This window comes from Scyliorhinus torazame, chromosome 12 (genome assembly GCF_047496885.1).
Source record: "Scyliorhinus torazame isolate Kashiwa2021f chromosome 12, sScyTor2.1, whole genome shotgun sequence".
Classification (NCBI taxonomy): domain Eukaryota; kingdom Metazoa; phylum Chordata; class Chondrichthyes; order Carcharhiniformes; family Scyliorhinidae; genus Scyliorhinus; species Scyliorhinus torazame.
This window is the reverse complement of record NC_092718.1, coordinates 98,156,978-98,179,947: the sequence shown is the minus strand read 5'-3', so window position 1 is coordinate 98,179,947 and position 22,970 is coordinate 98,156,978. Positions and strand designations below refer to the sequence as shown.

The 22,970-nt window shown below is 44.1% G+C and overlaps 2 protein-coding genes across 3 annotated transcripts in view; both read left to right on the top strand.

The window, feature by feature from the left end:
• Window positions 1-12,880, top strand: part of LOC140387303 (cell adhesion molecule CEACAM20-like) — a 47,075-nt gene extending 34,195 nt beyond the window's left edge. The window contains exons 9-11 of the mRNA XM_072470235.1: window positions 630-724; window positions 3,236-3,428; window positions 12,740-12,880. Coding sequence (XP_072326336.1) covers window positions 630-724; window positions 3,236-3,428; window positions 12,740-12,880 — 429 coding nt within the window. The remainder of the gene's footprint in view (window positions 1-629; window positions 725-3,235; window positions 3,429-12,739) is intronic.
• Window positions 1-22,970, top strand: part of LOC140386589 (pregnancy-specific glycoprotein 22-like) — a 183,231-nt gene that overhangs the window by 68,000 nt on the left and 92,261 nt on the right. Inside the window, exons 1-2 of one of the 2 annotated variants that reach the window (XM_072469045.1) lie at window positions 18,976-19,053; window positions 21,107-21,424. In XM_072469045.1, the coding sequence (XP_072325146.1) occupies window positions 19,002-19,053; window positions 21,107-21,424 (370 nt within the window). In that variant the 5' untranslated portion in view covers window positions 18,976-19,001. Of the gene's footprint in view, window positions 1-18,975; window positions 19,054-21,106; window positions 21,425-22,970 lie in introns of those variants that run through there. The other variant, XM_072469046.1, reaches the window with a different exon arrangement.

Sequence of the window (22,970 nt, the reverse complement as noted above, 5' to 3'; positions counted from 1 at the left end):
AAATATGGAAAATAGAGATAGTGAATAGTCAGAACAAAGTAGAGGATGATCCCGGAATAAAGATAGCCGTACAGATCATCATGTTTAAAGGAAATCTTATCAGTCTTGAGCCATCTATCTACACCTCTATGTCGTCCTAATTGTTTTGGGTTAGAATCAAACACATTTGATTCAATGGCTGACTGTCAATCCTTAATATGCAACATAAGTTCTGAATGTTTCATATTTGAATATTTGTGTATGTTATGGAATGCGATTCTGTGCTATTAGCAAGGCTGGTTTCTACTGTTTTTCTGCTGACTTTGCCTTATCCACGTTATGAACAATGGTGCCTTCATGTTACTATGGTGCTTACTTGGCCTTGATCTGATTACTGGTACAGCTAATTTCTTAATGTCAAACTGTCTTTGAAAATATGTTTATTAGAACAATAGCTTTTTCATCTTGCTTAGTGAAAATGTTGTTTTTATCTTCAATTAGTTTATGCATGTGTCAGGCTTTTTGTGTTTCTTTTGAAGCTATGTGTTTTATCATGACCTGAGGTGATGACTGCTGAAATCCTGATTTTAAAATGGGTATTAAAACTGGGTCTTAATATTTACACTAAATTGCCTTCTTTTACCTATCAGATCTATCAGGAAATAGTCGATTTCTATCAGTCCGCCCTCGAAAAATCAAGTGAGATATATCACAATAAGATAAACGATATAATGAATACGATCGGGTAGGTAAAAGCGTGAAGAACTCATTCATATTGTCATTGCAGTTTTAAACAATAGAGTGGGCAAGCATTGCTTTACAAGCATTTCAGCAAAAATTATTAGAATTCTTAAAGAATAATTATTATAAAACAACAATTAATTAAACAAATTTGATTCTACTGATTCAGTATTAATCTACGAGCAAAATGTTAATAATACAGTCAAATAATTGATTGACCAGTAATATTTCAACAATAATATTGCATTTCTATTTCATCTAATGGTGGTGCAGTGGGGTTAGTGTGAATCATTCTGATTGTTGGGTCCTTGCGTTTAGTGAATAGTTGTTTAATGCACTCGATACACTGGTATGTTATGTAAATGATGAATCCTGCTACACAAGAGAAAAAGATTATTCTTACTGTGGACATTCCAGTGTGCCCCAACCACCCGCAAAGTTTCTCCCAGATCGAGATATCTGGGGGTGGACCAAGTTTCTTGATTTCCTTTTGGATATGTGATGCCAGATCTTTAACCTCCTGTGAGTTACCTGGAATGAAAGTGCAACACTCCGCACCAATCAGGGCGCAGGTGCCACCTTTTTCAGCCAGCACATAGTCAAGTGCCATTCGATTTTGTAATGCCACGGTTCGAATTGCTCTCATTTCGTCAGAGATTTTATCTAGGGCAGTGGTGGTGTAATCGGTTACATTTTGTATGATGGTTGTTATTTTATTCAATTCATTGGCCACCCTTACTTCCCAAGAGAAAGGAATAACTCGAGCATAAATTGCATCTCGTAATGTTAAGGCACGTTTATTTCTTCGAGTGGTTGGATCTGAAACATAAGGGAGATGAGGAAGGTGACGGATGGCAGGTACTATGTATCCTAAATAGCAAGATCCTGACCAGTATTTTGGGAGCCAGGAAAATGCTTTGTCATTTCAAATAAAATAAGTCCCTTTATAAGCAGAGTATAAGTAAATATCTTCTTGGTACCCATGATCTGAGAATGTTTTATTATTTGTGATGTTATGTATGCCTGTTATTGTTGAGGACTGTTCAGTTCTTTTTTTAAAAATTGCGTACATTTATAAGCTGTGTTAACATCCAAATAATTAGTACATACACTATTGCCCATTTTCATCCCTTTAGAGTGATTACGAATGAGGCACATTGATCCTTTTAACTTAATATTAGTTGGGAGGCTAATATATTGAGGATTTTTGTTAGGGTTATATTTAAGTTGGTGCCATCCTGAAAAGGTGTTCAGTGGATAGCCTGCAGATTTCCATAAGTTAATAAATTTCGTTAAATAAATCTTGTACCTTCCTTTTTCGCATGAATATGCTCCAGAATGGTCCACTACAGAGTGAGGGACACAGTGATAGATGTACCATTCTGCTGTTTCTGAAGCATTAAAGGGAATAGTTAAGAAGGGAATACCCTCTCCTGAGTTGGTAGGGGTTGCAATGCATACCCAACAATTAGAAATGTTGAAATGTTTCGCATATATCTGAGTTTTGGAAAGGAATGTGTTCTCATTCAGTTCTGGTACACCATTTACAAAGCCAATCAAATAACTGAAAATGAATATTACGGTAAACATTTGACAGATCTTAATACTTATACGCGTGCTTCACATGTGATGCGTGGATCCAACTTTTCTTTCCTTTTAATTTTACAGTGGATTGGGTGGTGAGAAGGATTACGAATGGTCCTTCCCACTTCGATCCTAGGGGTTCTTTTTGCAGCTTTTTAACGTACACTTCTTCACCGGGCACCAGGTCGTGCCCACCTTCTGGAGGATCTCCCCACGCAGCTAACACCTGTTGAGAGACAGAACTAACAGCATTTGTTAGATTTTGACAATGAGCCAGCAAAGTATCACTCATTAAATGACAGTCTGCTTTCTGCAAATCAGTAGTTCCTGGCAGAGACATTGGTCTGCCTGTGATGATTTTAAATGGACTCAGGCCTGTTGTTCTGTTTGGTGTAGCTCTAATACTGCACAATACTATTGGCAAAGCTTGAACCCAATTCATGCCTTCTTGGTTGTATTTAGACAGTCTTTCTTTCAAAGTTCAATTCATACATTCCACTTGTCCTGACGATTGTGGATGATAAGGACAGTGTAAATTCCAGTCAATGTTTAATAGTCTGTAGACTTCCTTCCAAACAGCACCTGTAAAGTGGATTCCATTGTCTGAGTCAATGCTAGCTGGTACTCCCCATCTAGGGATAAAGTCTTTGCATAGCACTTTGGCTGTATGGGCAGTTGTCGCTCTTCTAGCTGGAGCAGCTTCCACCCATCTAGAGAATTTCTCCACTATTACAAGGACGTCATTGTACTTTTGGCATTTAGGAAGGGTGATGTAATTTACCTGTATATCCTGGAACGGTCCTGCAGGAGCAGGAGTTCTTAATTGAGGCATTGATGTTACAGGTCCCAAGTTATTCTTTTGACAGGTTACACACGGTTTGATACTAATTGTGCATGTTTTTTGAATCCTTTGCCACACCAACTTCTATAGAATCAATCCATCATTTGTTAAGGTGATAGATGTCCCCATGAATGAATTTGTTGAGCTAAGAAGGGCATTAATGATTGTGGTGCCACTGATTTATCAGTTTGAACTTGTCTTCAAATATTGTCATCATATAGCAGAGTACCTGATTCTAACCAGGTCCATTTTTCTTCCTTTGTACAATCATGTTGCATTTCATGTAAATCCTGTAATAAGCTGGTTACTCCCAATTTGTAAATGTGATTGAATTCCTTATGCCATTGAGAGGCAGCTTCCCTTGCTGCTTGGTCCGCAAGAGCATTTCCTCTTGCTTCCATAGTGTCCTCATGAGTATGGGCTTTACATTTTAAAACTGATACTACTTTTGGTAAGGCCATAGCTTCTAGAAGATCTCGTACTTCCTTTCCATTTCGGATAGGTGTACCTGCTGTTGTGAGAAATCCTCTTTTTCTCCACAGATGACCAAAATCATGTGCTACTCCAAAACCATATCTGGAGTCAGTATAGATGTTAGCAGTTTTATCTCTTGCCACATGACATGCTTCTGTTGGTGCTTTTAATTCGGCCTGCTGAGCTGATGTACCTGGGGGCAAACTTCCTTCAGCTAATACTTCATATTGTGACTGCCCACCCAGCTTTTCTGATACCCTTGTCAATAAAAGAGGAACCATCAGTGAATAAGATTAAATCTGGGTTCTGTAGTGGCTCATCTTCTACTAAGCGTACTTCTTCCATTTCCTCTATTATTTTCACACAGTCATGCCCTTCTCCCTCTCCTCCCTTTTGTCCCTCGGGAAGCGGAAGCAAAGATGATGGGTTTACAGGACTGGCTCTGTGAAAATATAGGTTGGGAACTTCCAAAACTGCCGTCCATCTAGTCCATCTAGCTGATGTAACTTGTGATGCTCTGTTCATGGACAGGAGAGAATGGACTGAATGTGAACATTTAATGGTTAACTTTTGGTCTAGGACAAGGCCTGATGTTGCCATTACAGCTCGACATGTGGCTTCCATGGCTCGTAAACAGCTGCCAAATGCTAATGCCACATTGTCAAGTTTAATGGAGTAGTATCCAACTGGTTTTAACTGATCACCATGTTCTTGGGCTAGTACTGCAGTCATGGAACCATCTATTTCATGAACAAACATGGTAAAAGGTTTTCCGTTGTTTGGAATACCTAAGGCTGGTGCTGAGCACAGGGCCTTTATAAAATTTAGGAATGATTGCTTCTGTTCTGAATTGAGTTTAACTGTCTTTTGATTTCCGGTTTCCTTTTAAAAGATCATTCAATGGCTGAGCTAACTGAATGTAAGAATCAATCCAATTTCTGTTAAAATTACATAGTCCCAAAAAAGATCTCACTTCCTGAACAGTTGAGGGTTCTTTAGCGGCTTTGATGGCAGCCGTTCTGTTCTGAGTAAGTTCCCTTTTGCCTTTGGATATTTTCTGACGGAAGTAGATAACTTTTTCCTGGGAAATTTGTGCTTTGGCGAAGCTAGCTTTGTGACCAATATCACAGAGGTGATTCAGGACCACTCGTAGGCCTTTTTCGTGATCATTTTTATTGATTGAGGCTATCAGAACGTCATCCACATACTGGATAATGGTGGAAGGCAGATCAGGCAGTTGCCTGAGATGATTCTGTAGAGCCATGTGGTAAACAGTTGGGCTATTGTGAAAACCTTGCGGTAGTCGAGTCCATTTGTACTGTTGCTGATTAACGGTAAAAGCAAACCATGGTTGTACATCCTTAGCTAGTGGTACTGACCAGAAACCATTTGCCATGTCAATGACTGAAAACCATTGAAGGTCTGGTGTTAAAGATAGTAGATGGGTCTGCCACGAAAGGAGCTTTGCTGACAATGAATTGATTTGCTTTTCTATAGTCAATAGCCTTTGTGCAATTAGCCTTTTTTACAGGCCATATAGGGCTGTTTGATGAGCTGTGAATGCGCACTAAAATATCCCTATCTTCAAGTTGTTTTATTAGAGGTAGAATGCCTTGAATTGAAGTTTTGTTAATGGGGTATTGTTTGGTACAAGGTGGAGCGGATCCAATGAAAGTTACTGGTTCCATTTTTAAAAGGCCACAATCATTTTTGTCTTTTGCCCAAATTGGGTGATTTTGTATCTCGTCTTTTTTGATGTGTCTAATGGACCAGGTGGTTTTTCCATTATCGAAATTAAGTGAAGAATTTAGTTCAGATAAGGGGCGAGATTCTCCGACCCGGCGGCGTGAATCCCGCCCCCGCCGGTTGCCGAATTCTCCGGCACCGGATATTCGGCGGGGGCGGGAATCGCGCCGCGCCGGTTGGCAGGCAATCCCCCCGGCGATTCTCCGGCCAGGATGGGCTTAAGTCCCGCTGCTGGAATGCCTGTCCCGCCGGCGTGGATTAAACCACCTCTCTTACCGGCGGGACAAGGCGGCGCGGGCGGGCCCCGGGGTCCTGGGGGGGGGGGGGGGGATCTGGCTCCGGGGGGTGCCCCCATGGTGCCCCCATGGTCTCCACCATGGCGGAGGCAGAAGAGACCCCCACCACTGCGCATGCGTGGGGCTGCCTTAAGCGGCCGCTGATGATCTTGCGCATGCGCCGCCCGGCAAAGTCAGTTTCGCGCCAGCTGGCGGGGCACCAAAGCCCTTTCCCGCCAGCTGGCGGGGCGGAAATCAGTCCGGCGCGGGTCTAGCCCCTCAAGGTTAGGTCTCGGCCACTCAAGATGCGGAGGATTCCGCACCTTTGGGGTGGCGCGATGCCGGACTGATTCGCGCCATTTTTGGCGCCGGTCAGCGGACATCGCGCCGATGGCGGAGAATTCCGCTCAAGATGTCCATACCTAGAAGTGCTTGTGTTACCGGACCTACCCAAATTGATGCCATCAGTTGATGTGGTCCAAATTCTAACAGCAGTAGATCAGTCTGTCGGAGGGTAAAAGAATGTCGTCCTGCAGCAAAACCATTAATTTTTCCTGCAGTTAGGGGAAATAAAGCAGCATGGGTTTGAGCAACACAGGTAAGTTCAGCTCCAGTGTCAAAAAGAAAATCGATATGAAAATCTCCCACTCTTAGCAAAATATATAGTCCATCCTTTTTCTGTTCCAAAAGTGCATGTAGAGAAATATGGAACGAATCACCAAGAGTGGGGTCCATTAGTTTTTTGAAGAATCAAACATAGAACGCCTTTGAGCTGGAGTTAAGCTGTTCAACATTTCATTCATGTCATTGTCGTCATCGCGTGCGTCCCTACGTTGGAACGGCTGGGAGGGTCTAGAATCCCTGTACGGAAGTCTGGGTGTGTCTTGTTGGAACGTAACTCTAGGTGTGTCTTGTCTGTGTGTGTTACGTGACTGGCCAGTCTGGCCACGGGGCGGAAACATATTGACGGAGTCATTGGACAATTCACTATCATTTCTTGACTCGAGTCGTTGTTTATAATAACATGACACCATCCAATGCCCTAGTTTACCACAAAAAAGGCAGCGTGGAAGTTTCTGATGTGATTTCAATGGAGCAAGGGTGCATGCGGAACCCGATGCTTCTGGGCAGGTTGTAGTTACTGCTGATATCCCTGCAGGGCCTGCAGGAACTGCTGGAGCAGCAGGTAACGCAGGCTGAATTTGAGCAGCCGCAGTGTTACAGTTTGTCTGGTTATGCACACCGCGATTTATCTGAATGTTTTGGTCAACTGTTTCACGGTAGTTACCAGCTGTGGCCGAATTTGGTAAAATCAGATTCAAAGCATTAGATATTTCAGGTTTAGTACCGGCTACAAAAGCCGTTTTAATTGGCCCTAAAGTGCTTGTATCCCAAGTGTCAGTCTCATTTTGGAGATTCATTCCTGAATGTTCTATCCAGACATGTAAAAATCTGTCTTCGAAATCTTGTATATCTTCAGTATGTTTCTGAATGCAAGATGCAATTTTAGACCAATCAATTCCAGGAGGGCGAAATTTTAATAGCCAATTTTTGACTGCTAGCCAACCAGTTTCTAAATTTTGCAAACCATCTCCAAGGGCTTCTTCTCCAAGAGTTACACTGTCACGGGTGCCTACCATAATAGACATGATTTGTACACCATCTAATGGGTGGAGATGATAAATGGATTGTAATCTGTGAAGTTGTTCCAACATGGTCAAACCACCCCTTTTTGGGTGTTGAAGATCTTTAGACCATCTGTCAATTTTTTCAGGGTCTGAGACCTCATGTACCCAATGATGGCCAAATACAGTCTTAGTGGTTGTCAAATCGTTTTTTTTTATTTCTTTACTTCCAATTTTAACCTGTTTGCGTCTTAAAGGGGCTAGTCGAATTACTTTTGTAGTCTGCAGTCTAGGAACGCTAATTTCATCACTTTCTTCATCTGAGTCAATAAGCATCTGAAAATTAGGTTAGGATTTCGGCGGCAGCGGTGCGCAGGGGCCTTCTGGGAGGTGAGATGTGTATTTAAAAGCCTTACCTTTACAGGAGCAGCCCTTTGGATTTCGGCGGCAGCGGTGCGCAGGGGCCTTCTGGGAGGTGAGTAGTGAATTTAAAAAGCCTTACCTTTACAGGAGCAGCCCTTTGGATTTCGGCGGCAGCGGTGCGCAGGGGCCTTCTGGGAGGTGAGTAGTGAATTTAAAAAGCCTTACCTTTACAGGAGCAGCCCTTTGGATTTCGGCGGCAGCGGTGCGCAGGGGCCTTCTGGGAGATGAGTAGTGAATTTAAAAAGCCTTACATTTACAGGAGCAGCCCTTTGGATTTCGGCGGCAGCGGTGCGCAGGGGCCTTCTGGGAGGTGAGTAGTGAATTTAAAAAGCCTTACCTTTACAGGAGCAGCCCTTTGGATTTCGGCGGCAGCGGTGCGCAGGGGCCTTCTGGGAGGTGAGTAGTGAATTTAAAAAGCCTTGCCTGGTCCCGTGTCTGTTCTTCTTTTCTGTTTTATTTGTTTTTATATAAGGCGGGAACCGGAAGTTCGACCTCTGGCAAGTCCCCCCCCCCCCCACAACCAATAAATTCTGGTGGAGAGGAAACCCGAGACACTACACGTGTAGTGTCTCCCACCCGCCCTCCTCCTCTAACCTAATAATAAGACCCATTGGTGTAAGGTAAGTGCCATATTATATTATCATTATATTATTAGCATTGTGCAGGTCAAGGATCGGAGGTGGAGGAGCAGTCTCTGTCAGCGAGAGAACCTGAGAACATCTCAGACACTCAGATGGTAAGTAAGTGATTTTTACTTTTATACCTTTTTTCAAATTGTGTGTGTCGGGGGGAAACTGAAGTGACATCACAGAAAAGCTGTGGCCAGAGTTTCTGGTTGGGATTCTAACCTAAATTTTAAAAAAAATTTGAGTATTTGGGAACTAATTAAACATAATAACTTAATTATAATTTAGAGGATATCTAAGCCAGAGATCGGAGAGTATTATAGTTAGCTATCGCATTTCTATTAGAAATCTAGTGCTAGGAAACAGATAGTTGACAGTAACTTTGCAATTTTAAAAAAAGTATTAAAAAAAAAAGACAAATTTTAATTTTAATTAATTGACGCAATGTCAGTTAGAGGGGTGCTGTGCTCTGACTGTGAGATGTGGCAGGTCCGGGAGGCTTCCAGCGTCCCGGATGGCTTCATCTGCAGAAAGTGCACCCAACTGCAGCTCCTCACAGACCGCATGGTTCGGTTGGAGCAGCAATTGGATGCACTTAGGAGCATGCAGGTGGCGGAAAGCGTCATAGATCGCAGTTATGTAAATGTGGTCACACCCAAGGTGCAGGCAGAGAAATGGGTGACCACCAGAAAGGGCAGGCAGTCAGTGCAGGAATCCCCTGTGGTTGTCCCCCTCTCGAACAGATATACCCCTTTGGATACTGTCGGGGGGGATAGCCTATCAGGGGAAAACAGCAGCAGCCAGAGCAGTGGCACCACGGCTGGCTCTGATGTTCAGAAGGGAGGGTCAAAGCGCAGAAGAGTAATAGTAATAGGGGACTCTATAGTCAGGGGCACAGATAGGCGCTTCTGTGGACGTGAAAGAGACTCCAGGATGGTATGTTGCCTCCCTGGTGCCAGGGTCCAGGATGTCTCCGAACGGGTAGAGGGAATCCTGAAGGGGGAGGGCAAACAGGCAGAGGTCGTTGTACATATTGGTACTAACAACATAGGCAGGAAGGGGCATGAGGTCCTGCAGCAGGAGTTCAGGGAGCTAGGTAGAAAGTTAAAAGACAGGACCTCGAGGGTTGTAATCTCGGGATTACTCCCTGTGCCACGTGCCAGTGAGGCTAGAAATAGGAAGATAGAGTAGACAAACACGTGGCTAAACAGCTGGTGTAGGAGGGAGGGTTTCCATTATCTGGACCACTGGGAGCTCTTCCGGGGCATGTGTGACCTGTATAAGATGGACGGGTTGCATCTAAACCGGAGAGGCATAAATATCCTGGCCGCGAGGTTTGCTAGTGTCACACGGGAGGGTTTAAACTAGTATGGCAGGGGGGTGGGCACGGGAGCAATAGGTCAGAAGGTGAGAGCATTGAGGGAGAACTAGGGAATAGGGACAGTGTGGCTCTGAGGCAGAGCAGACGGGGAGAAGTTGCTGAACACAGCGGGTCTGGTGGCCTGAAGTGCATATGTTTTAATGCAAGGAGCATTACGGGTAAGGCAGATGAACTTAGAGCTTGGATTACTACTTGGAACTATGATGTTGTTGCCATTACAGAGACCTGGTTGAGGGAAGGGCAGGATTGGCAGCTAAACGTTCCAGGATTTAGATGTTTCAGGCGGGATAGAGGGGGATGTAAAAGGGGAGGCGGAGTTGCGCTACTTGTTCGGGAGAATATCACAGCTATACTGCGAGAGGACACCTCAGAGGGCAGTGAGGCTATATGGGTAGAGATCAGGAATAAGAAGGGTGCAGTCACAATGTTGGGGGTATACTACAGGCCTCCCAACAGCCAGCGGGAGATAGAGGAGCAGATAGGTAGACAGATTTTGGAAAAGAGTAAAAACAACAGGGTTGTGGTGATGGGAGACTTCAACTTCCCCAATATTGACTGGGACTCACTTAGTGCCAGGGGCTTAGACGGGGCAGAGTTTGTAAGTAGCATCCAGGAGGGCTTCTTAAAACAATATGTAAACAGTCCAACTAGGGAAGGGGCGGTACTGGACCTGGTATTGGAGAATGAGCCCGGCCAGGTGGTAGATGTTTCAGTAGGGGAGCATTTCGGTAACAGTGACCACAATTCAGTAAGTTTTAAAGTACTGGTGGACAAGGATAAGAGTGGTCCGAGGATGAATGTGCTAAATTGGGGGAAGGCTAATTATAACAATATTAGGCGGGAACTGAAGAACATAGATTGGGGGCGGATGTTTGAGGGCAAATCAACATCTGACATGTGGGAGGCTTTCAAGTGTCAGTTGAAAGGAATACAGGACAGGCATGTTCCTGTGAGGAAGAAAGATAAATACGGCAATTTTCGGGAACCTTGGATGACGAGTGATATTGTAGGCCTCGTCAAAAAGAAAAAGGAGGCATTTGTCAGGGCTAAAAGGCTGGGAACAGACGAAGCCTGTGTGGCATATAAGGAAAGTAGGAAGGAACTTAAGCAAGGAGTCAGGAGGGCTAGAAGGGGTCATGAAAAGTCATTGGCAAATAGGGTTAAGGAAAATCCCAAGGCTTTTTACACTTACATAAAAAGCAAGAGGGTAGCCAGGGAAAGGGTTGGCCCACTGAAGGATAGGCAAGGGAATCTATGTGTGGAGCCAGAGGAAATGAGCGAGGTACTAAATGAATACTTTGCATCAGTATTCACCAAAGAGAAGGAATTGGTAGATGTTGAGTCTGGAGAAGGGGGTGTAGATAGCCTGGGTCACATTGTGATCCAAAAAGACGAGGTGTTGGGTGTCTTAAAAAATATTAAGGTAGATAAGTCCCCAGGGCCTGATGGGATCTACCCCAGAATACTGAAGGAGGCTGGAGAGGAAATTGCTGAGGCCTTGACAGAAATCTTTGGATCCTCGCTGTCTTCAGGGGATGTCCCGGAGGACTGGAGAATAGCCAATGTTGTTCCTCTGTTTAAGAAGGGTAGCAAGGATAATCCCGGGAACTATAGGCCGGTGAGCCTTACTTCAGTGGTAGGGAAATTACTGGAGAGAATTCTTCGAGACAGGATCTACTCCCATTTGGAAGCAAATGGACGTATTAGTGAGAGGCAGCACGGTTTTGTGAAGGGGAGGTCGTGTCTCACTAACTTGATAGAGTTTTTCGAGGAGGTCACTAAGATGATTGATGCAGGTAGGGCAGTAGATGTTGTCTATATGGACTTCAGTAAGGCCTTTGACAAGGTCCCTCATGGTAGACTAGTACAAAAGGTGAAGTCACACGGGATCAGGGGTGAACTGGCAAGGTGGATACAGAACTGGCTAGGCCATAGAAGGCAGAAGGTAGCAATGGAGGGATGCTTTTCTAATTGGAGGGCTGTGACCAATGGTGTTCCACAGGGATCAGTGCTGGGACCTTTGCTCTTTGTAGTATATATAAATGATTTGGAGGAAAATGTAACTGGTCTGATTAGTAAGTTTGCAGGCGACACAAAGGTTGGTGGAATTGCGGATAGCGATGAGGACTGTCTGAGGATACAGCAGGATTTAGATTGTCTGGAGACTTGGGCGGAGAGATGGCAGATGGAGTTTAATCCGGACAAATGTGAGGTAATGCATTTTAGAAGGGCTAATGCAGGTAGGGAATATACAGTGAATGGTAGAACCATCAAGAGTATTGAAAGTCAAAGAGATCTAGGAGTACAGGTCCACAGGTCATTGAAAGGGGCAACACAGGTGGAGAAGGTAGTCAAGAAGGCATACGGCATGCTTGCCTTCATTGGCCGGGGCATTGAGTATAAGAATTGGCAAGTCATGTTGCAGCTGTATAGAACCTTAGTTAGGCCACACTTGGAGTATAGTGTTCAATTCTGGTCGCCACACTACCAGAAGGATGTGGAGGCTTTAGAGAGGGTGCAGAAGGGATTTACCAGAATGTTGCCTGGTCTGGAGGGCATAAGCTATGAGGAGCGATTGAATAAACTCGGTTTGTTCTCACTGGAACGAAGGAGGTTGAGGGGCGACCTGATAGAGGTATACAAAATTATGAGGGGCATAGACAGAGTGGATAGTCAGAGGCTTTTCCCCAGGGTAGAGGGGTCAATTACTAGGGGGCATAGGTTTAAGGTGAGAGGGGCAAGGTTTAGAGTAGATGTACGAGGCAAGTTTTTTACACAGAGGGTAGTGGGTGCCTGGAACTCACTACCGGAGGAGGTAGTGGAAGCAGGGACGATAGGGACATTTAAGGGGCATCTTGACAAATATATGAATAGGATGGGAATAGAAGGATACGGACCCAGGAAGTGTAGAAGATTGTAGTTTAGTCGGGCAGTATGGTCGGCACGGGCTTGGAGGGCCGAAGGGCCTGTTCCTGTGCTGTACATTTCTTTGTTCTTTGATTGTTTGTTTGATTTATTACTAACACTTGATCTTGGCTGTGGAGCTGATTGTGCAACTGGAACTGTTTGTGGAATTGGAGTCGTTTGTTGAATTGGAGTTGTTTGAGGAACTGGAATTGGCTGTGAGATTGGATTTGGAGGTGAAACTGGAGTTGGAACGATGTTGCTCACAGTACTTTCTCTAGCTTCATAACTAACATTCTCGTTTGTGCTTTGATTCAAATTATGAGCTGCAAGATTGTCTGTCAAGATTTTGCATATTTCTTTTAAATTGTTCATTTCACCTTCCAAAACACATTTTTCCTCAACTAACTGACAATTTTGACTTTTGATTTCATCAGCTTCTGTTTGTAACTGTTGATACTTGGACTCTGATCCATTATTTTTATGTTGTAATTCACCAATTTGAAATGAACTTTAAAGGTTTTGTTTTCCAATAATGTTTTAATCTGATCATTGTTCAAGTTTAAATTTTACATCTCGTAATTCTTCAACAACAACGGCTAGTTGGTCTTTAGTGGACTTAAGGTCATGATCGCTTTTTGTTTTTGTGATTATCTCTTGCTGTCTGCGGAGCTGTGCCATTATTGCAAAAGACCACTTCACACGTTTTCTTCTATTTAGGCGTGTGGTTTTCCCCCATGCCTTCTTGATGTTATCAAGGGACCACTGCATTTTGGAGATACCATACTTTGATTCACTTTTTGTGGCTACTTCAGACAGTCCAAATTGTCTACAAATCAAAGATCTAAGATCACCCAACATATCGTCAACAGAGACATCCGGTACAGCGCGACCTCCCTTGGACGTTGTGGGAAGTAGTTATCTACCACTTGAAGGTTCTGAATCTATTTTAGGAGTCATGTCCACCATAAACTCAGCCTTACACCCAATCTTTTGATCATCAACTATATTTATGTGCAATCTTTGTACACTACCGCGACTATTCACTATTCAGTCCCGTTTTATTTTAGTTTCTATGACCGACGCCCGATTGAATAACACAGTCTGAAAAAGGTCCTTTCGAAGGGGTCGAAGCACTGCTTGATGCGGCTTTAAGTCTATTAATGGGTGAAAAAGATGTTTCTTACCGTTTTCCTTTGGATCTTCCGTCACTCTGGGCTTCCATTAGTGGTACGATCTTTGGTCTTCCGATGTCCTCCGATTCTCCCTGATCATTTCCGACTCGTTCCGATGTTTTTCCGATCCTCTCCGATTTCGTCTGATTTCTTCCGATCGCCGTCTCAGCGCTCCTCCCCTTTTGCCGAACTATGCCAAATTGATGAGATCTACCATGCGGAATTACTGAGGTCTTGCGACACTAAAACTCAGTAGAAATTTAAGTTAAACTTCTCGGATGCAAACAAGAATCTTTATTGCCTCTATTTGATTACAATTGAGAGAAACTTAAATCTATTTTCAATAAAGTCCGGCTAGCAAAAGGTCTTAAAGAGAAGTAACTGGTTCACAATTTAACTTCCAAAATAATACAGAAATGGTTTCTTGCTTATGGCAAAACAGTTTGCATTTACTTCAAGAGTTAGAGTAGAAAAGTGAAAATATGAAAAATAGAGATGGCGAATAGTTAGATCAAAGTATAGGATGATCCCGGAATAAAGATAACCGTACGGATCATCATGTTTAAAGGAAATCTTATCAGTCTTGAGCTATCTATCTGCACCTCTATGTCACCCTAATTGGTTTGGGTTAGAATCAAATACATTGGATTTGATGGTTAACTGTCAATCCTTAATGTGCAACATAAGTTCTGAATGTTTCATATTTGTGTATGTTATGGAATGCGATTCTGTGCTATTATCAAGGCTGGTTTCTACTGGTTTTCTGCTGACTTTGCCTTATCCACAATACGAACAATGGTGCCTTCATGTTGCTATGGTACTTACTTGGCCTTGATCTGACTACTGGTACAGCTAATTTCTTAATGTCAAACTGTCTTTGAAAATATGTTTATTAGAACAATAGTTTTTTCATCTTGCTTAGTGAAAATGTTGTTTTTATCTCCAATTAGTCTATGCATGTGTCAGGTTTTTTGTGTTTCTGTTGAAGTTATGTGTTTTATCATGACCTGAGGTTGAGTGCTGAAATCCTCATTTTAAAATGGGTATTAAAACTGGATCTTAATATTTACACTAAATAGCCTTCTTTTACCTATCAGGTCGATCAGGAAATAGTCGATTACTATCAGAGGTCTTGTTGAAGTAGCACAAGACATTAGTAAGGCCAAACTTGGAATACTGTGTACAGTTCTGGTCACCCTATTATAGAAAGGATATTATTAAGCTAGAAAGAGTGCAGGAAGGATTTGCTAGGATGCTACCAGGACTTGATGGTTTGAGTTATAAGGAAAAGCTGGATAGACTGGGACTTTTTCCCTGGAGCATGGGAGCCTTCAGGGTGATCTTGTAGAGGTCTATAAAATAATGAGGGGCATAGCTAAGGTACGTAGTCAACATTTTTTCCTAAAGATAGGGAAGTCTAAAACTAGAGGGCAGTAGGTTTAGGTTGAGGGGGGAGAGATACAAAAAGGTCCAGAGGGACAGTTTTTTTTTTACACACAGGGTGATGAGTGTCTGAAACAAGCTGCCAGAGGCAGTAGTAGAGGTGGGTACACTTTTGTCTTTTAAAAAGCATTTTGACAGTAATATGAGAAAGATGGGATATGGGCCAAATGCACGTAATTGGAACTAGCTTAATGGTCGAAACTGGGCGGCATGGCCAAGTTAGGCTGAAGGGCCTGTCATCATGCTGTAAACCTCTATGACTCTAGTTGTCTCCAACACCCTCCATGAGACACTCACCTTGGTTGAGCACTTTAGTGAAGAGGCTCCTGGGACACTCTCTGGTGCGGACCACACAGCTGCTCTGGTACAGCAGGTGGAGGTAGGAAAACCCGAAGGGGCAGACGATCGGAAGGCAGGCCAACCCAAGGAACTAGTTGCCATGCAGAGGGGTCTCGGGTGTCTGGAACAAACAGTCCCATTGAAATTGGAGATGCAGTCGCAGAAACAGGGGCTACATGAGGTGTTGTTGGTGAGCATTCAGTGCCTGCAGGTGTTGTTGGAGGAGTCAAAGGAGGTGGTGCCGACAAAATATGCCACCCAGGCCTACATCGCTTAGGTAGATTCCGTGGTGGAGGCATTGATGGTGATGATTCGGCTATGGATCAGCATGTCCAAGGCCTGGGGCACTCTGCAGGAGCTCACTGAGGCCCAGGACAGGGTTGCCGCCTCACTGGCGACCGTGTCCCAGAGCCACCTGGCAATTGCAGTGGTGCTCCTGCGTGTGGCCTAGTCACAGCAGGCCATGGCTGGGAACGTCAGTGGCATTGCCCTGGTGCTGTTCAATGTGGCGCAGACAAAGAGGAAGGTGGGCCAGTCGCAGAGGGAGATGGTGCAGTTACTGGCTGATATGACACAAGCCTTGAAGGTGGTGGCACAGTCGTAGCGTGATGTGGCGCAATCCCAGATGCGGATGGTCCACTCCCTGTGCTCCGTGGCCGCGAGCATGGTCACGACCAGAACGGGCCGCCAGGACTGGTAGCAGCAGATGGCAGAGGAGCCTCGGGGGATAGCACTACTCATACCCCCATCCCATGGAGCACCCGGGGTCATCGGGCACCCCGAGGGAGGGGGAGGTGATGGAATCCATACCGGTGACTCCCGCAGGGGAGGTGCCAGAACTCCGCAGCACCTCGGACTCCCCTCCACCCTCACCTTCTTGTCACTGGTGCATCTGGTGGTGAGTGGGCAGAACAGATGGCGCAGAACTAATATGCCGGGGGGCGGGGGGGGGGAGGGGTGGTGGAGTGGGGGGGAACCTATGGAAGGAGTCCGAGAAAGAGGGAGCAAGGACAAAAACAAAAGGTAGAAAAGGGAATAAGAAAAGTGATAGGTGAAGAAACCAAGGGCAAAATTCAAACAGGGCAAGCGGGAAAAATATTGGGAGCAAGACAAACAATGTAAAAGAGACAAACTTAAAGGCTCTGTGCCTTAATGCACAGAGCATTTGCAAAAAAAGTGGATGAACTAATTGTGCAGATAGATATAAATGGGTACGATAAATGGGTACGATATAATTGGAATTACGGAGGATGGGAACTGAATGCCCCAGTGTATTCAGTATTTAGGAAGGACAGGCATAAAAGAAAAGGTGGTGGTGTGGCACTTCTGGTTAAAGAGGAAATTAACACAACAGTGAGAAAGGATATTAGCTCTGACAATGTGGAGTCTGTGTGGGTAGAGTTGAGAAATACCAAGGGGCAAAAAACATTAATGTGTGTCATATATAGACCTCAAAACTGCAGTGGTGATGCTGGGAATGGCATTAAACACAAAATTAGAGATGCTTGTAATAAGGGAATAGCGGTGATCATGGGTAATTTTAACCTTCACATAGATTGGGCAAATCAAATTAGCCACAATGCTGTAGAGGAGTTTTTCCTGGATTGTATATGGGATCTTTTTCTTGGCCAATATGTGGAGGAACCAACTAGAGAGCAGGCCATCTTAGGCTGGGTACTGTGTAATGAGAAGGGAGTCATTGCCAATCTGGCTGTGCGAGACCCCTTAGGGATGAGCGACCATAACATGATGGAATTTTTTATCAAGACGGAGAGTGAAGCAGTTGATTCAGAGACTAGGGTGCTGAATCTTAATAAAGGAAAATATGAAGAAATGAGGTGTGAGTTGGCCTTGATAAATTGGGGAGCGTTACTTAAAGGGATGACATTGGATAGGCAATGGCAAACATTCAAGGAACGCATGGGGGAACTACAGCAACTGTTCATTCCTGTCTGGCACAAAAGCAAAATGGGGAAGAGGGCCAATCCATAGCTAACTAAAGAAATTAAAAATAGTATCTGATACAAGGAAGAAGCCAAGGAAGATTGGCCAAGAAAAATAATAGGTCTGAAGATTAGGAGCAGTTTAGAATTCAACAAAGAAGGACCAAGGGATTGATTAAGGGGAAAATACAATGAAGCTTGCAAGGAACATAAAGACTGACACTCAGAGTTTATCTTGATGTTGTCACCATCTGGGATGGCCACTTACAACTAGATACAGAGAAACTCGTAATGCCTTGGGTAAAATGGACAAGCCAAGACTCAGGCAGGCTCAGAGGCTTAGTAGAGAAATGGTGCTAGAAAAATTGATGGGATTGAACGCGGATAAATTCACAGAGCCTGATAATCTGCATCCCAGAGTGCTGAAGGTGGCCGTGGAAATAGTGGATGCATTGGTGGTGATCTTGAGGGATTCGAGAGACTCTCAAACAGTAGATTGGAGGGTAGCTAATGTCACTGCAATATTCAAAAAGGAGGTAGAGAAAAAACAGGGAATTATAGGCCAGTAAGCCTAACATCGGCAGTGGTGGAAGTGTTTGAATCCATTCTCAACAGCTTTATAGCGGAACATTTAGAAAGCAGTGACAGGATCAATCAGAGTCAGCGTGTATATATCAGAGAATCATAGAATTTACAGTGCAGAAGGAGGCCATTCAGCCTATCGAGTCTGCACCGGCCCTTGGAAAGAGCACCCAACTGAAGCCCATGCCTCCACCCTATCCCCGTACTCAGTAACCCCACCTAAACTTTTTAGACAGCAGGAACAATTTATCATGACCAATCCACCGAACTTGCACATCTTTAGACTGTGGGAGGAAACCGGAGCACCCGGAGGTAACCCACGCACACACGGTGGGAACGTGCAGACACCGTAGAGACAGTTGAATAAATGTTTTATGTTTTTGCTGTTAACATTAATTAGCGGTTCTGTGATAATGCTGCTCCACATTTTATTTTGAAAAAATAGAAGTTACCATATTTTAAGCCATTTGGGATCTTCCCGTCCAGTTAAAACAAGTGCGATGGTAACACTGTCGTTTTTGTCTTCCTTTGCTGCACTTGACAACTTGTCCACAACCCTGGATCGATACCATACTTTGCACATTTGTCTGTCCTGTATATTAATTTCATATTGTCACATATTTTGTTATCGAACATTACAGTTTATTTGCTTCCTGGTGCTTGTTTCCCCCCGAGCAACCTGCGGTCCCGGTATTTCCTTCCTAATTTTATTTTGCAAAAATATACTTTACAAATATTTAAAAGAACATTGCTGACATTTCAAAACGGCCAACACAGAAAGTGTAATGTTCAGTGAATAGCAGTCGGTCCAATCAGCATTGCCGCTTGAGGAATGGGTTGGACTGATCTGCTCCGTGCATCAGGAAGAGCGGATCAGTAATCGAGTGCAACACAGAGAGTTGCAGAGAGATTTTCTCAGAATGGTGAGACTGCTGTTAACTGCGGGAGCTGTTTGCTTATTAATAATTGAAGGTGAGGATCATTATCATTTATTTGAATGATTAGAGGAGGAAGACAATAAGGGATTGACAGACAATTAGATTAACATCTAAGTGGCTTAATTGGGTCGATGCAGACTCGATGGGCCGAATGGCATCCTTTTGCACTGTATGTTCTAATATATGAAGTGTATTACTATCAGCTGAGAAAATAAAATGTCATGTCGAGTTCGGCTGCTTTACTAATTTCTTTGACATGATCAGCTTGATGCCGATAAAATAGGTCAGATACATGCGACAGTCGGGGAGAAAGTTTTTTTGAGCAAAACTTAAGCCGTAAACTGAAGCGGAGAATGGGAACTGGGCATTTGGGGAGAAAGTGTCGGTCAGTGGGTTAGTGTGATTATTCCGATGACGATTAAATACAGGGAATGGACATAAACACCGGGCTGATCATCGCCCATCAAGCGCTGAGATCCCAATGTTGCTGTCACACTTTGAGCGTAGATGGAGGCTTCCAGTTTCTTCCCTGTGGTTTGCTGTTTCCCATTAGCCTGCTGCTTACAGGAAGGTCAGATGTTTGGGATGGGGACGGGACATTTGGTCGGGGTGAGATGGGGAGCATAATGTGTGATCGGAGTGTGAGGAACAGGGCTGGCATTCAGCAATTTTCTCAGAGAAACTCCTTCCATTCCGATGACCGATTTTCACATCAGGGGTTTCACAATGGTGCCCGTCATTTCCAACAGTCGTGTCAGTTGCTCTGGTAAACTCATGTTGCACCTGCCCTCAAATGTGAGATGCTTTCAGTGGCAGTGAACACCCAAAACGTCTGTGATTCAACGCAATGGACAGGCGTTACGTCTTTAGTGTCAAGAGTTTTTGTCTGACTGGAATTTCACATCTATCCCCTGTTCTGCGCCCTGTCCCACATTCTGCCGTCAAGGAATTGAATATTCGCTTGGGCGATAGAGAGCGGCCAATGTGATCGCACCCGATTTGTGCTCCCAGCTCAAGAAGAATTTCTGCCCGATGTGGTTTTCAATCATCCTTCAAATAGCAAAGTGCCTCTTAACAGAACAGAAGAACAACAATTTACATTCACCTCATCTCATTTCTTTTAGTGATTGGAGAAATTGGACAGTAAGAGACAGTCAGAGGGAATCAAGGGATATTGTTATTGTTACTTTAGAAAAGTCACTGTTGTGTTGAGTGTGACTCCTGTAATGATATGTGGACATATGTGTAACTAAAGGATTAATCACAACACCTAGCTGTAACACTACCATTAGAGGGCATTACGAGGTCCACTATGCAACTGAGTGCCAAGAAGCTCTAGCTCTTTTTCAGCTCTCTTTCCATGCTGGAGATATCAGAAAACAGCAGTGTAGCAGAGAGGATCTCAGCCTAGACACCACATGTAGCTTAGATACAGTTTGTACAGTTATTTATCCTTACTGCATTGCTATAGTTCAGTGGAGTGTCCAACGCATTTATTCGTTTTATCGTTATATAATAAATTATTTCAGTTTACTTTTAAGACTCGAGTGTCCTTCAACATCATCTACTGTTAGTAACAACATATATTACTTAAACTCAGTAATATAATATGCGACCAGAGGTAATATAACATGGTACCGGAGTCTACTGAATCTACTGAGTTAAGTTTAATGAGTACATAAAGATGTGGTTTTCAATCATCCTTCAAATAGCAAAGTACCACTTAACAGAAATGAAGAACAACAATTTACATTCACCTCATAGGACATAGAACATACAGTGCAGAAGGAGGCCATTCGGCCCATCGAGTCTGCACCGACCCACTTAAGCCCTCACTTCCACCCTATCCCCGTTACCCAATAACCCCTCACAGACAGGGGATTCGAACCTGGGACCCTGGCGCTGTGAAGTCACAGTGCTGATCACTTGTGCTACCGTGCTGCCTCATCTCATTTCTTTTAGTGATTGGAGAAACTAGACAGTAAGAGACTGTCACAGTGAATCAGGGGATGTTGTTATTGTCACTTGAGAAAAGTCTCTGTTGTGTTGAATGTGAGCGCTTCTCTCATTGTGATTTTCTTTCTCAGCTCAGCCCCAGGGTTTTACCATCCTGACAGAAAACAGACGGATTAATGTGACCGAAGGAGGAAACGCGTTTTTCTCATTGAAGCCGTCAGCTGCGGTGATGTTTGTGAGCTGGGCATTCAAGAACACAGATGTTGTCCTGTGGGTCCAAGCAACAATTTATTTCGTAAATAATTACGGAGAACGGGCTGAGTTCTTCCTGCCGAACGGATCACTCCTGTTGAAGTCAGTGAGAGTTTCGGACAGTGGAGATTACTCTGTTAAAATGTTGAATGAAGTCGGCAGTGATGCATCAGCAACCCTCACTCTGCATGTCCTGGGTAAGTGGCAGGTCTTTGTGGATGGGCCGAAGGGCCGCTTCTATCCTGTGAATCTCTGCCCCTTCCAGTGCGCGATGACGCCGCACAGCGTAATGACGTCTATGAGCGAGACCTTGGCCCTTTTCACGACTTCTGTTCTCGAGGAGTGGCAAAAGTGAGAAACTCACCTGAAATAAAAGCAGGGACACCTCCCCCACGGGGGGGAGGGGGGGGAGGGGGGATGAGGTGTTGGTGATCATATCTCACACTATTTCTTTTTACAGTGCTGCTTATTTTGTTCTTGTCTTCATTTACTTTTGTTACAATTAGCCCAGGACCCTGGATCTGCACCATACTTTGCACATTTGTACGCCTTTTCTGTTAGTTCAATCTTGTCATGGATTCTCGAGTCGAACTCTGCAGTTTATTTGCTATGTGGTGTCTGCACCCCTCCATCCCCCTCCCCCCCCAGCCCCCAGAACAATCTGCAGTCCCGGTATTCAGATCGATATCTTCCCAATTATATTTTGTAAAAATCTACTTTATTCGTAATATATTTGAAAGAACATTATAAAGATTTCAAAATGGACATCACAGAAAGGACAATGTTGCGTGAACAGCAGTCGGTCAAATCAGCATTGCCGCTTGGTGAAGGGTTGGACTCATCTGCTCCGTCCACCAGGACGAGCGGATCAGTCACCGAGTGTAACAGAGAGTGGGGCAGAGCGGGATTTCACCAGGATGGTTAGACTGCTGTTATTACGGTAACTGTTGTTTATTTTGATGGTGAGGACCACTGCTATTTCTTTCATTAGAGGAGTAAAACATGGGATTGGCAGACAATGAGATTAAGGTGTAAAGGGTATTACTATCATTTGGGAAGTAAAATGTGTCTATTTTGACTCCTTTATTTCTTTGATGCGATTATGTTTCCTCCGCTGATCCTCAGGGTCTTCCCAACCTGAGAGAAATCGGTCAGAAACAAGTGACAGCCGGAGGGAAAGCATTTGTTAAATGAAGATGTAACCTGAGACCGAGAATGGGAACTGGGCACTCGGGGAGACGGTGTCGGTCTGTGGGTCAATCTAGATTTTCCGGTGCCTGGGGTTCAGAATGCTTCTCAAAGAAACCCCTTCCATTCCGATGACCAATCGTTATGTCGGGAGTTTCACAATGGTTTCCGTTATTTCCAACAGTCGTGTTCGTTACACTGGCAAACTCAATTTGTTGCTAATCTAAAAATAACCGGCTTCTTTCCTGTAGCAGTGAACACCATGAATATATCAGTGACCCTACAATGTGCAGGCGTTATTTGAAAAGTTTGGGAATCAAAGTGGATCTCGGACTTTAATTCCACATCTGCCCCCTGTTCTGCGCTCTGTCCCACATTCAGTTCTATTGTCATCAAGCCTGAAGGTGGTGAGTGTCTGGAATGAGCTACCAGAGGCAGTAGTAGAGGCGGGTACAATTTTCTCTGATTAAAAATATTTCGACAGTTATATAGGAAAGATGGGTATCGGGGGATATGAGCCAAATGTGGGCAATTGGGACTAGTTTAGTGGTAAAA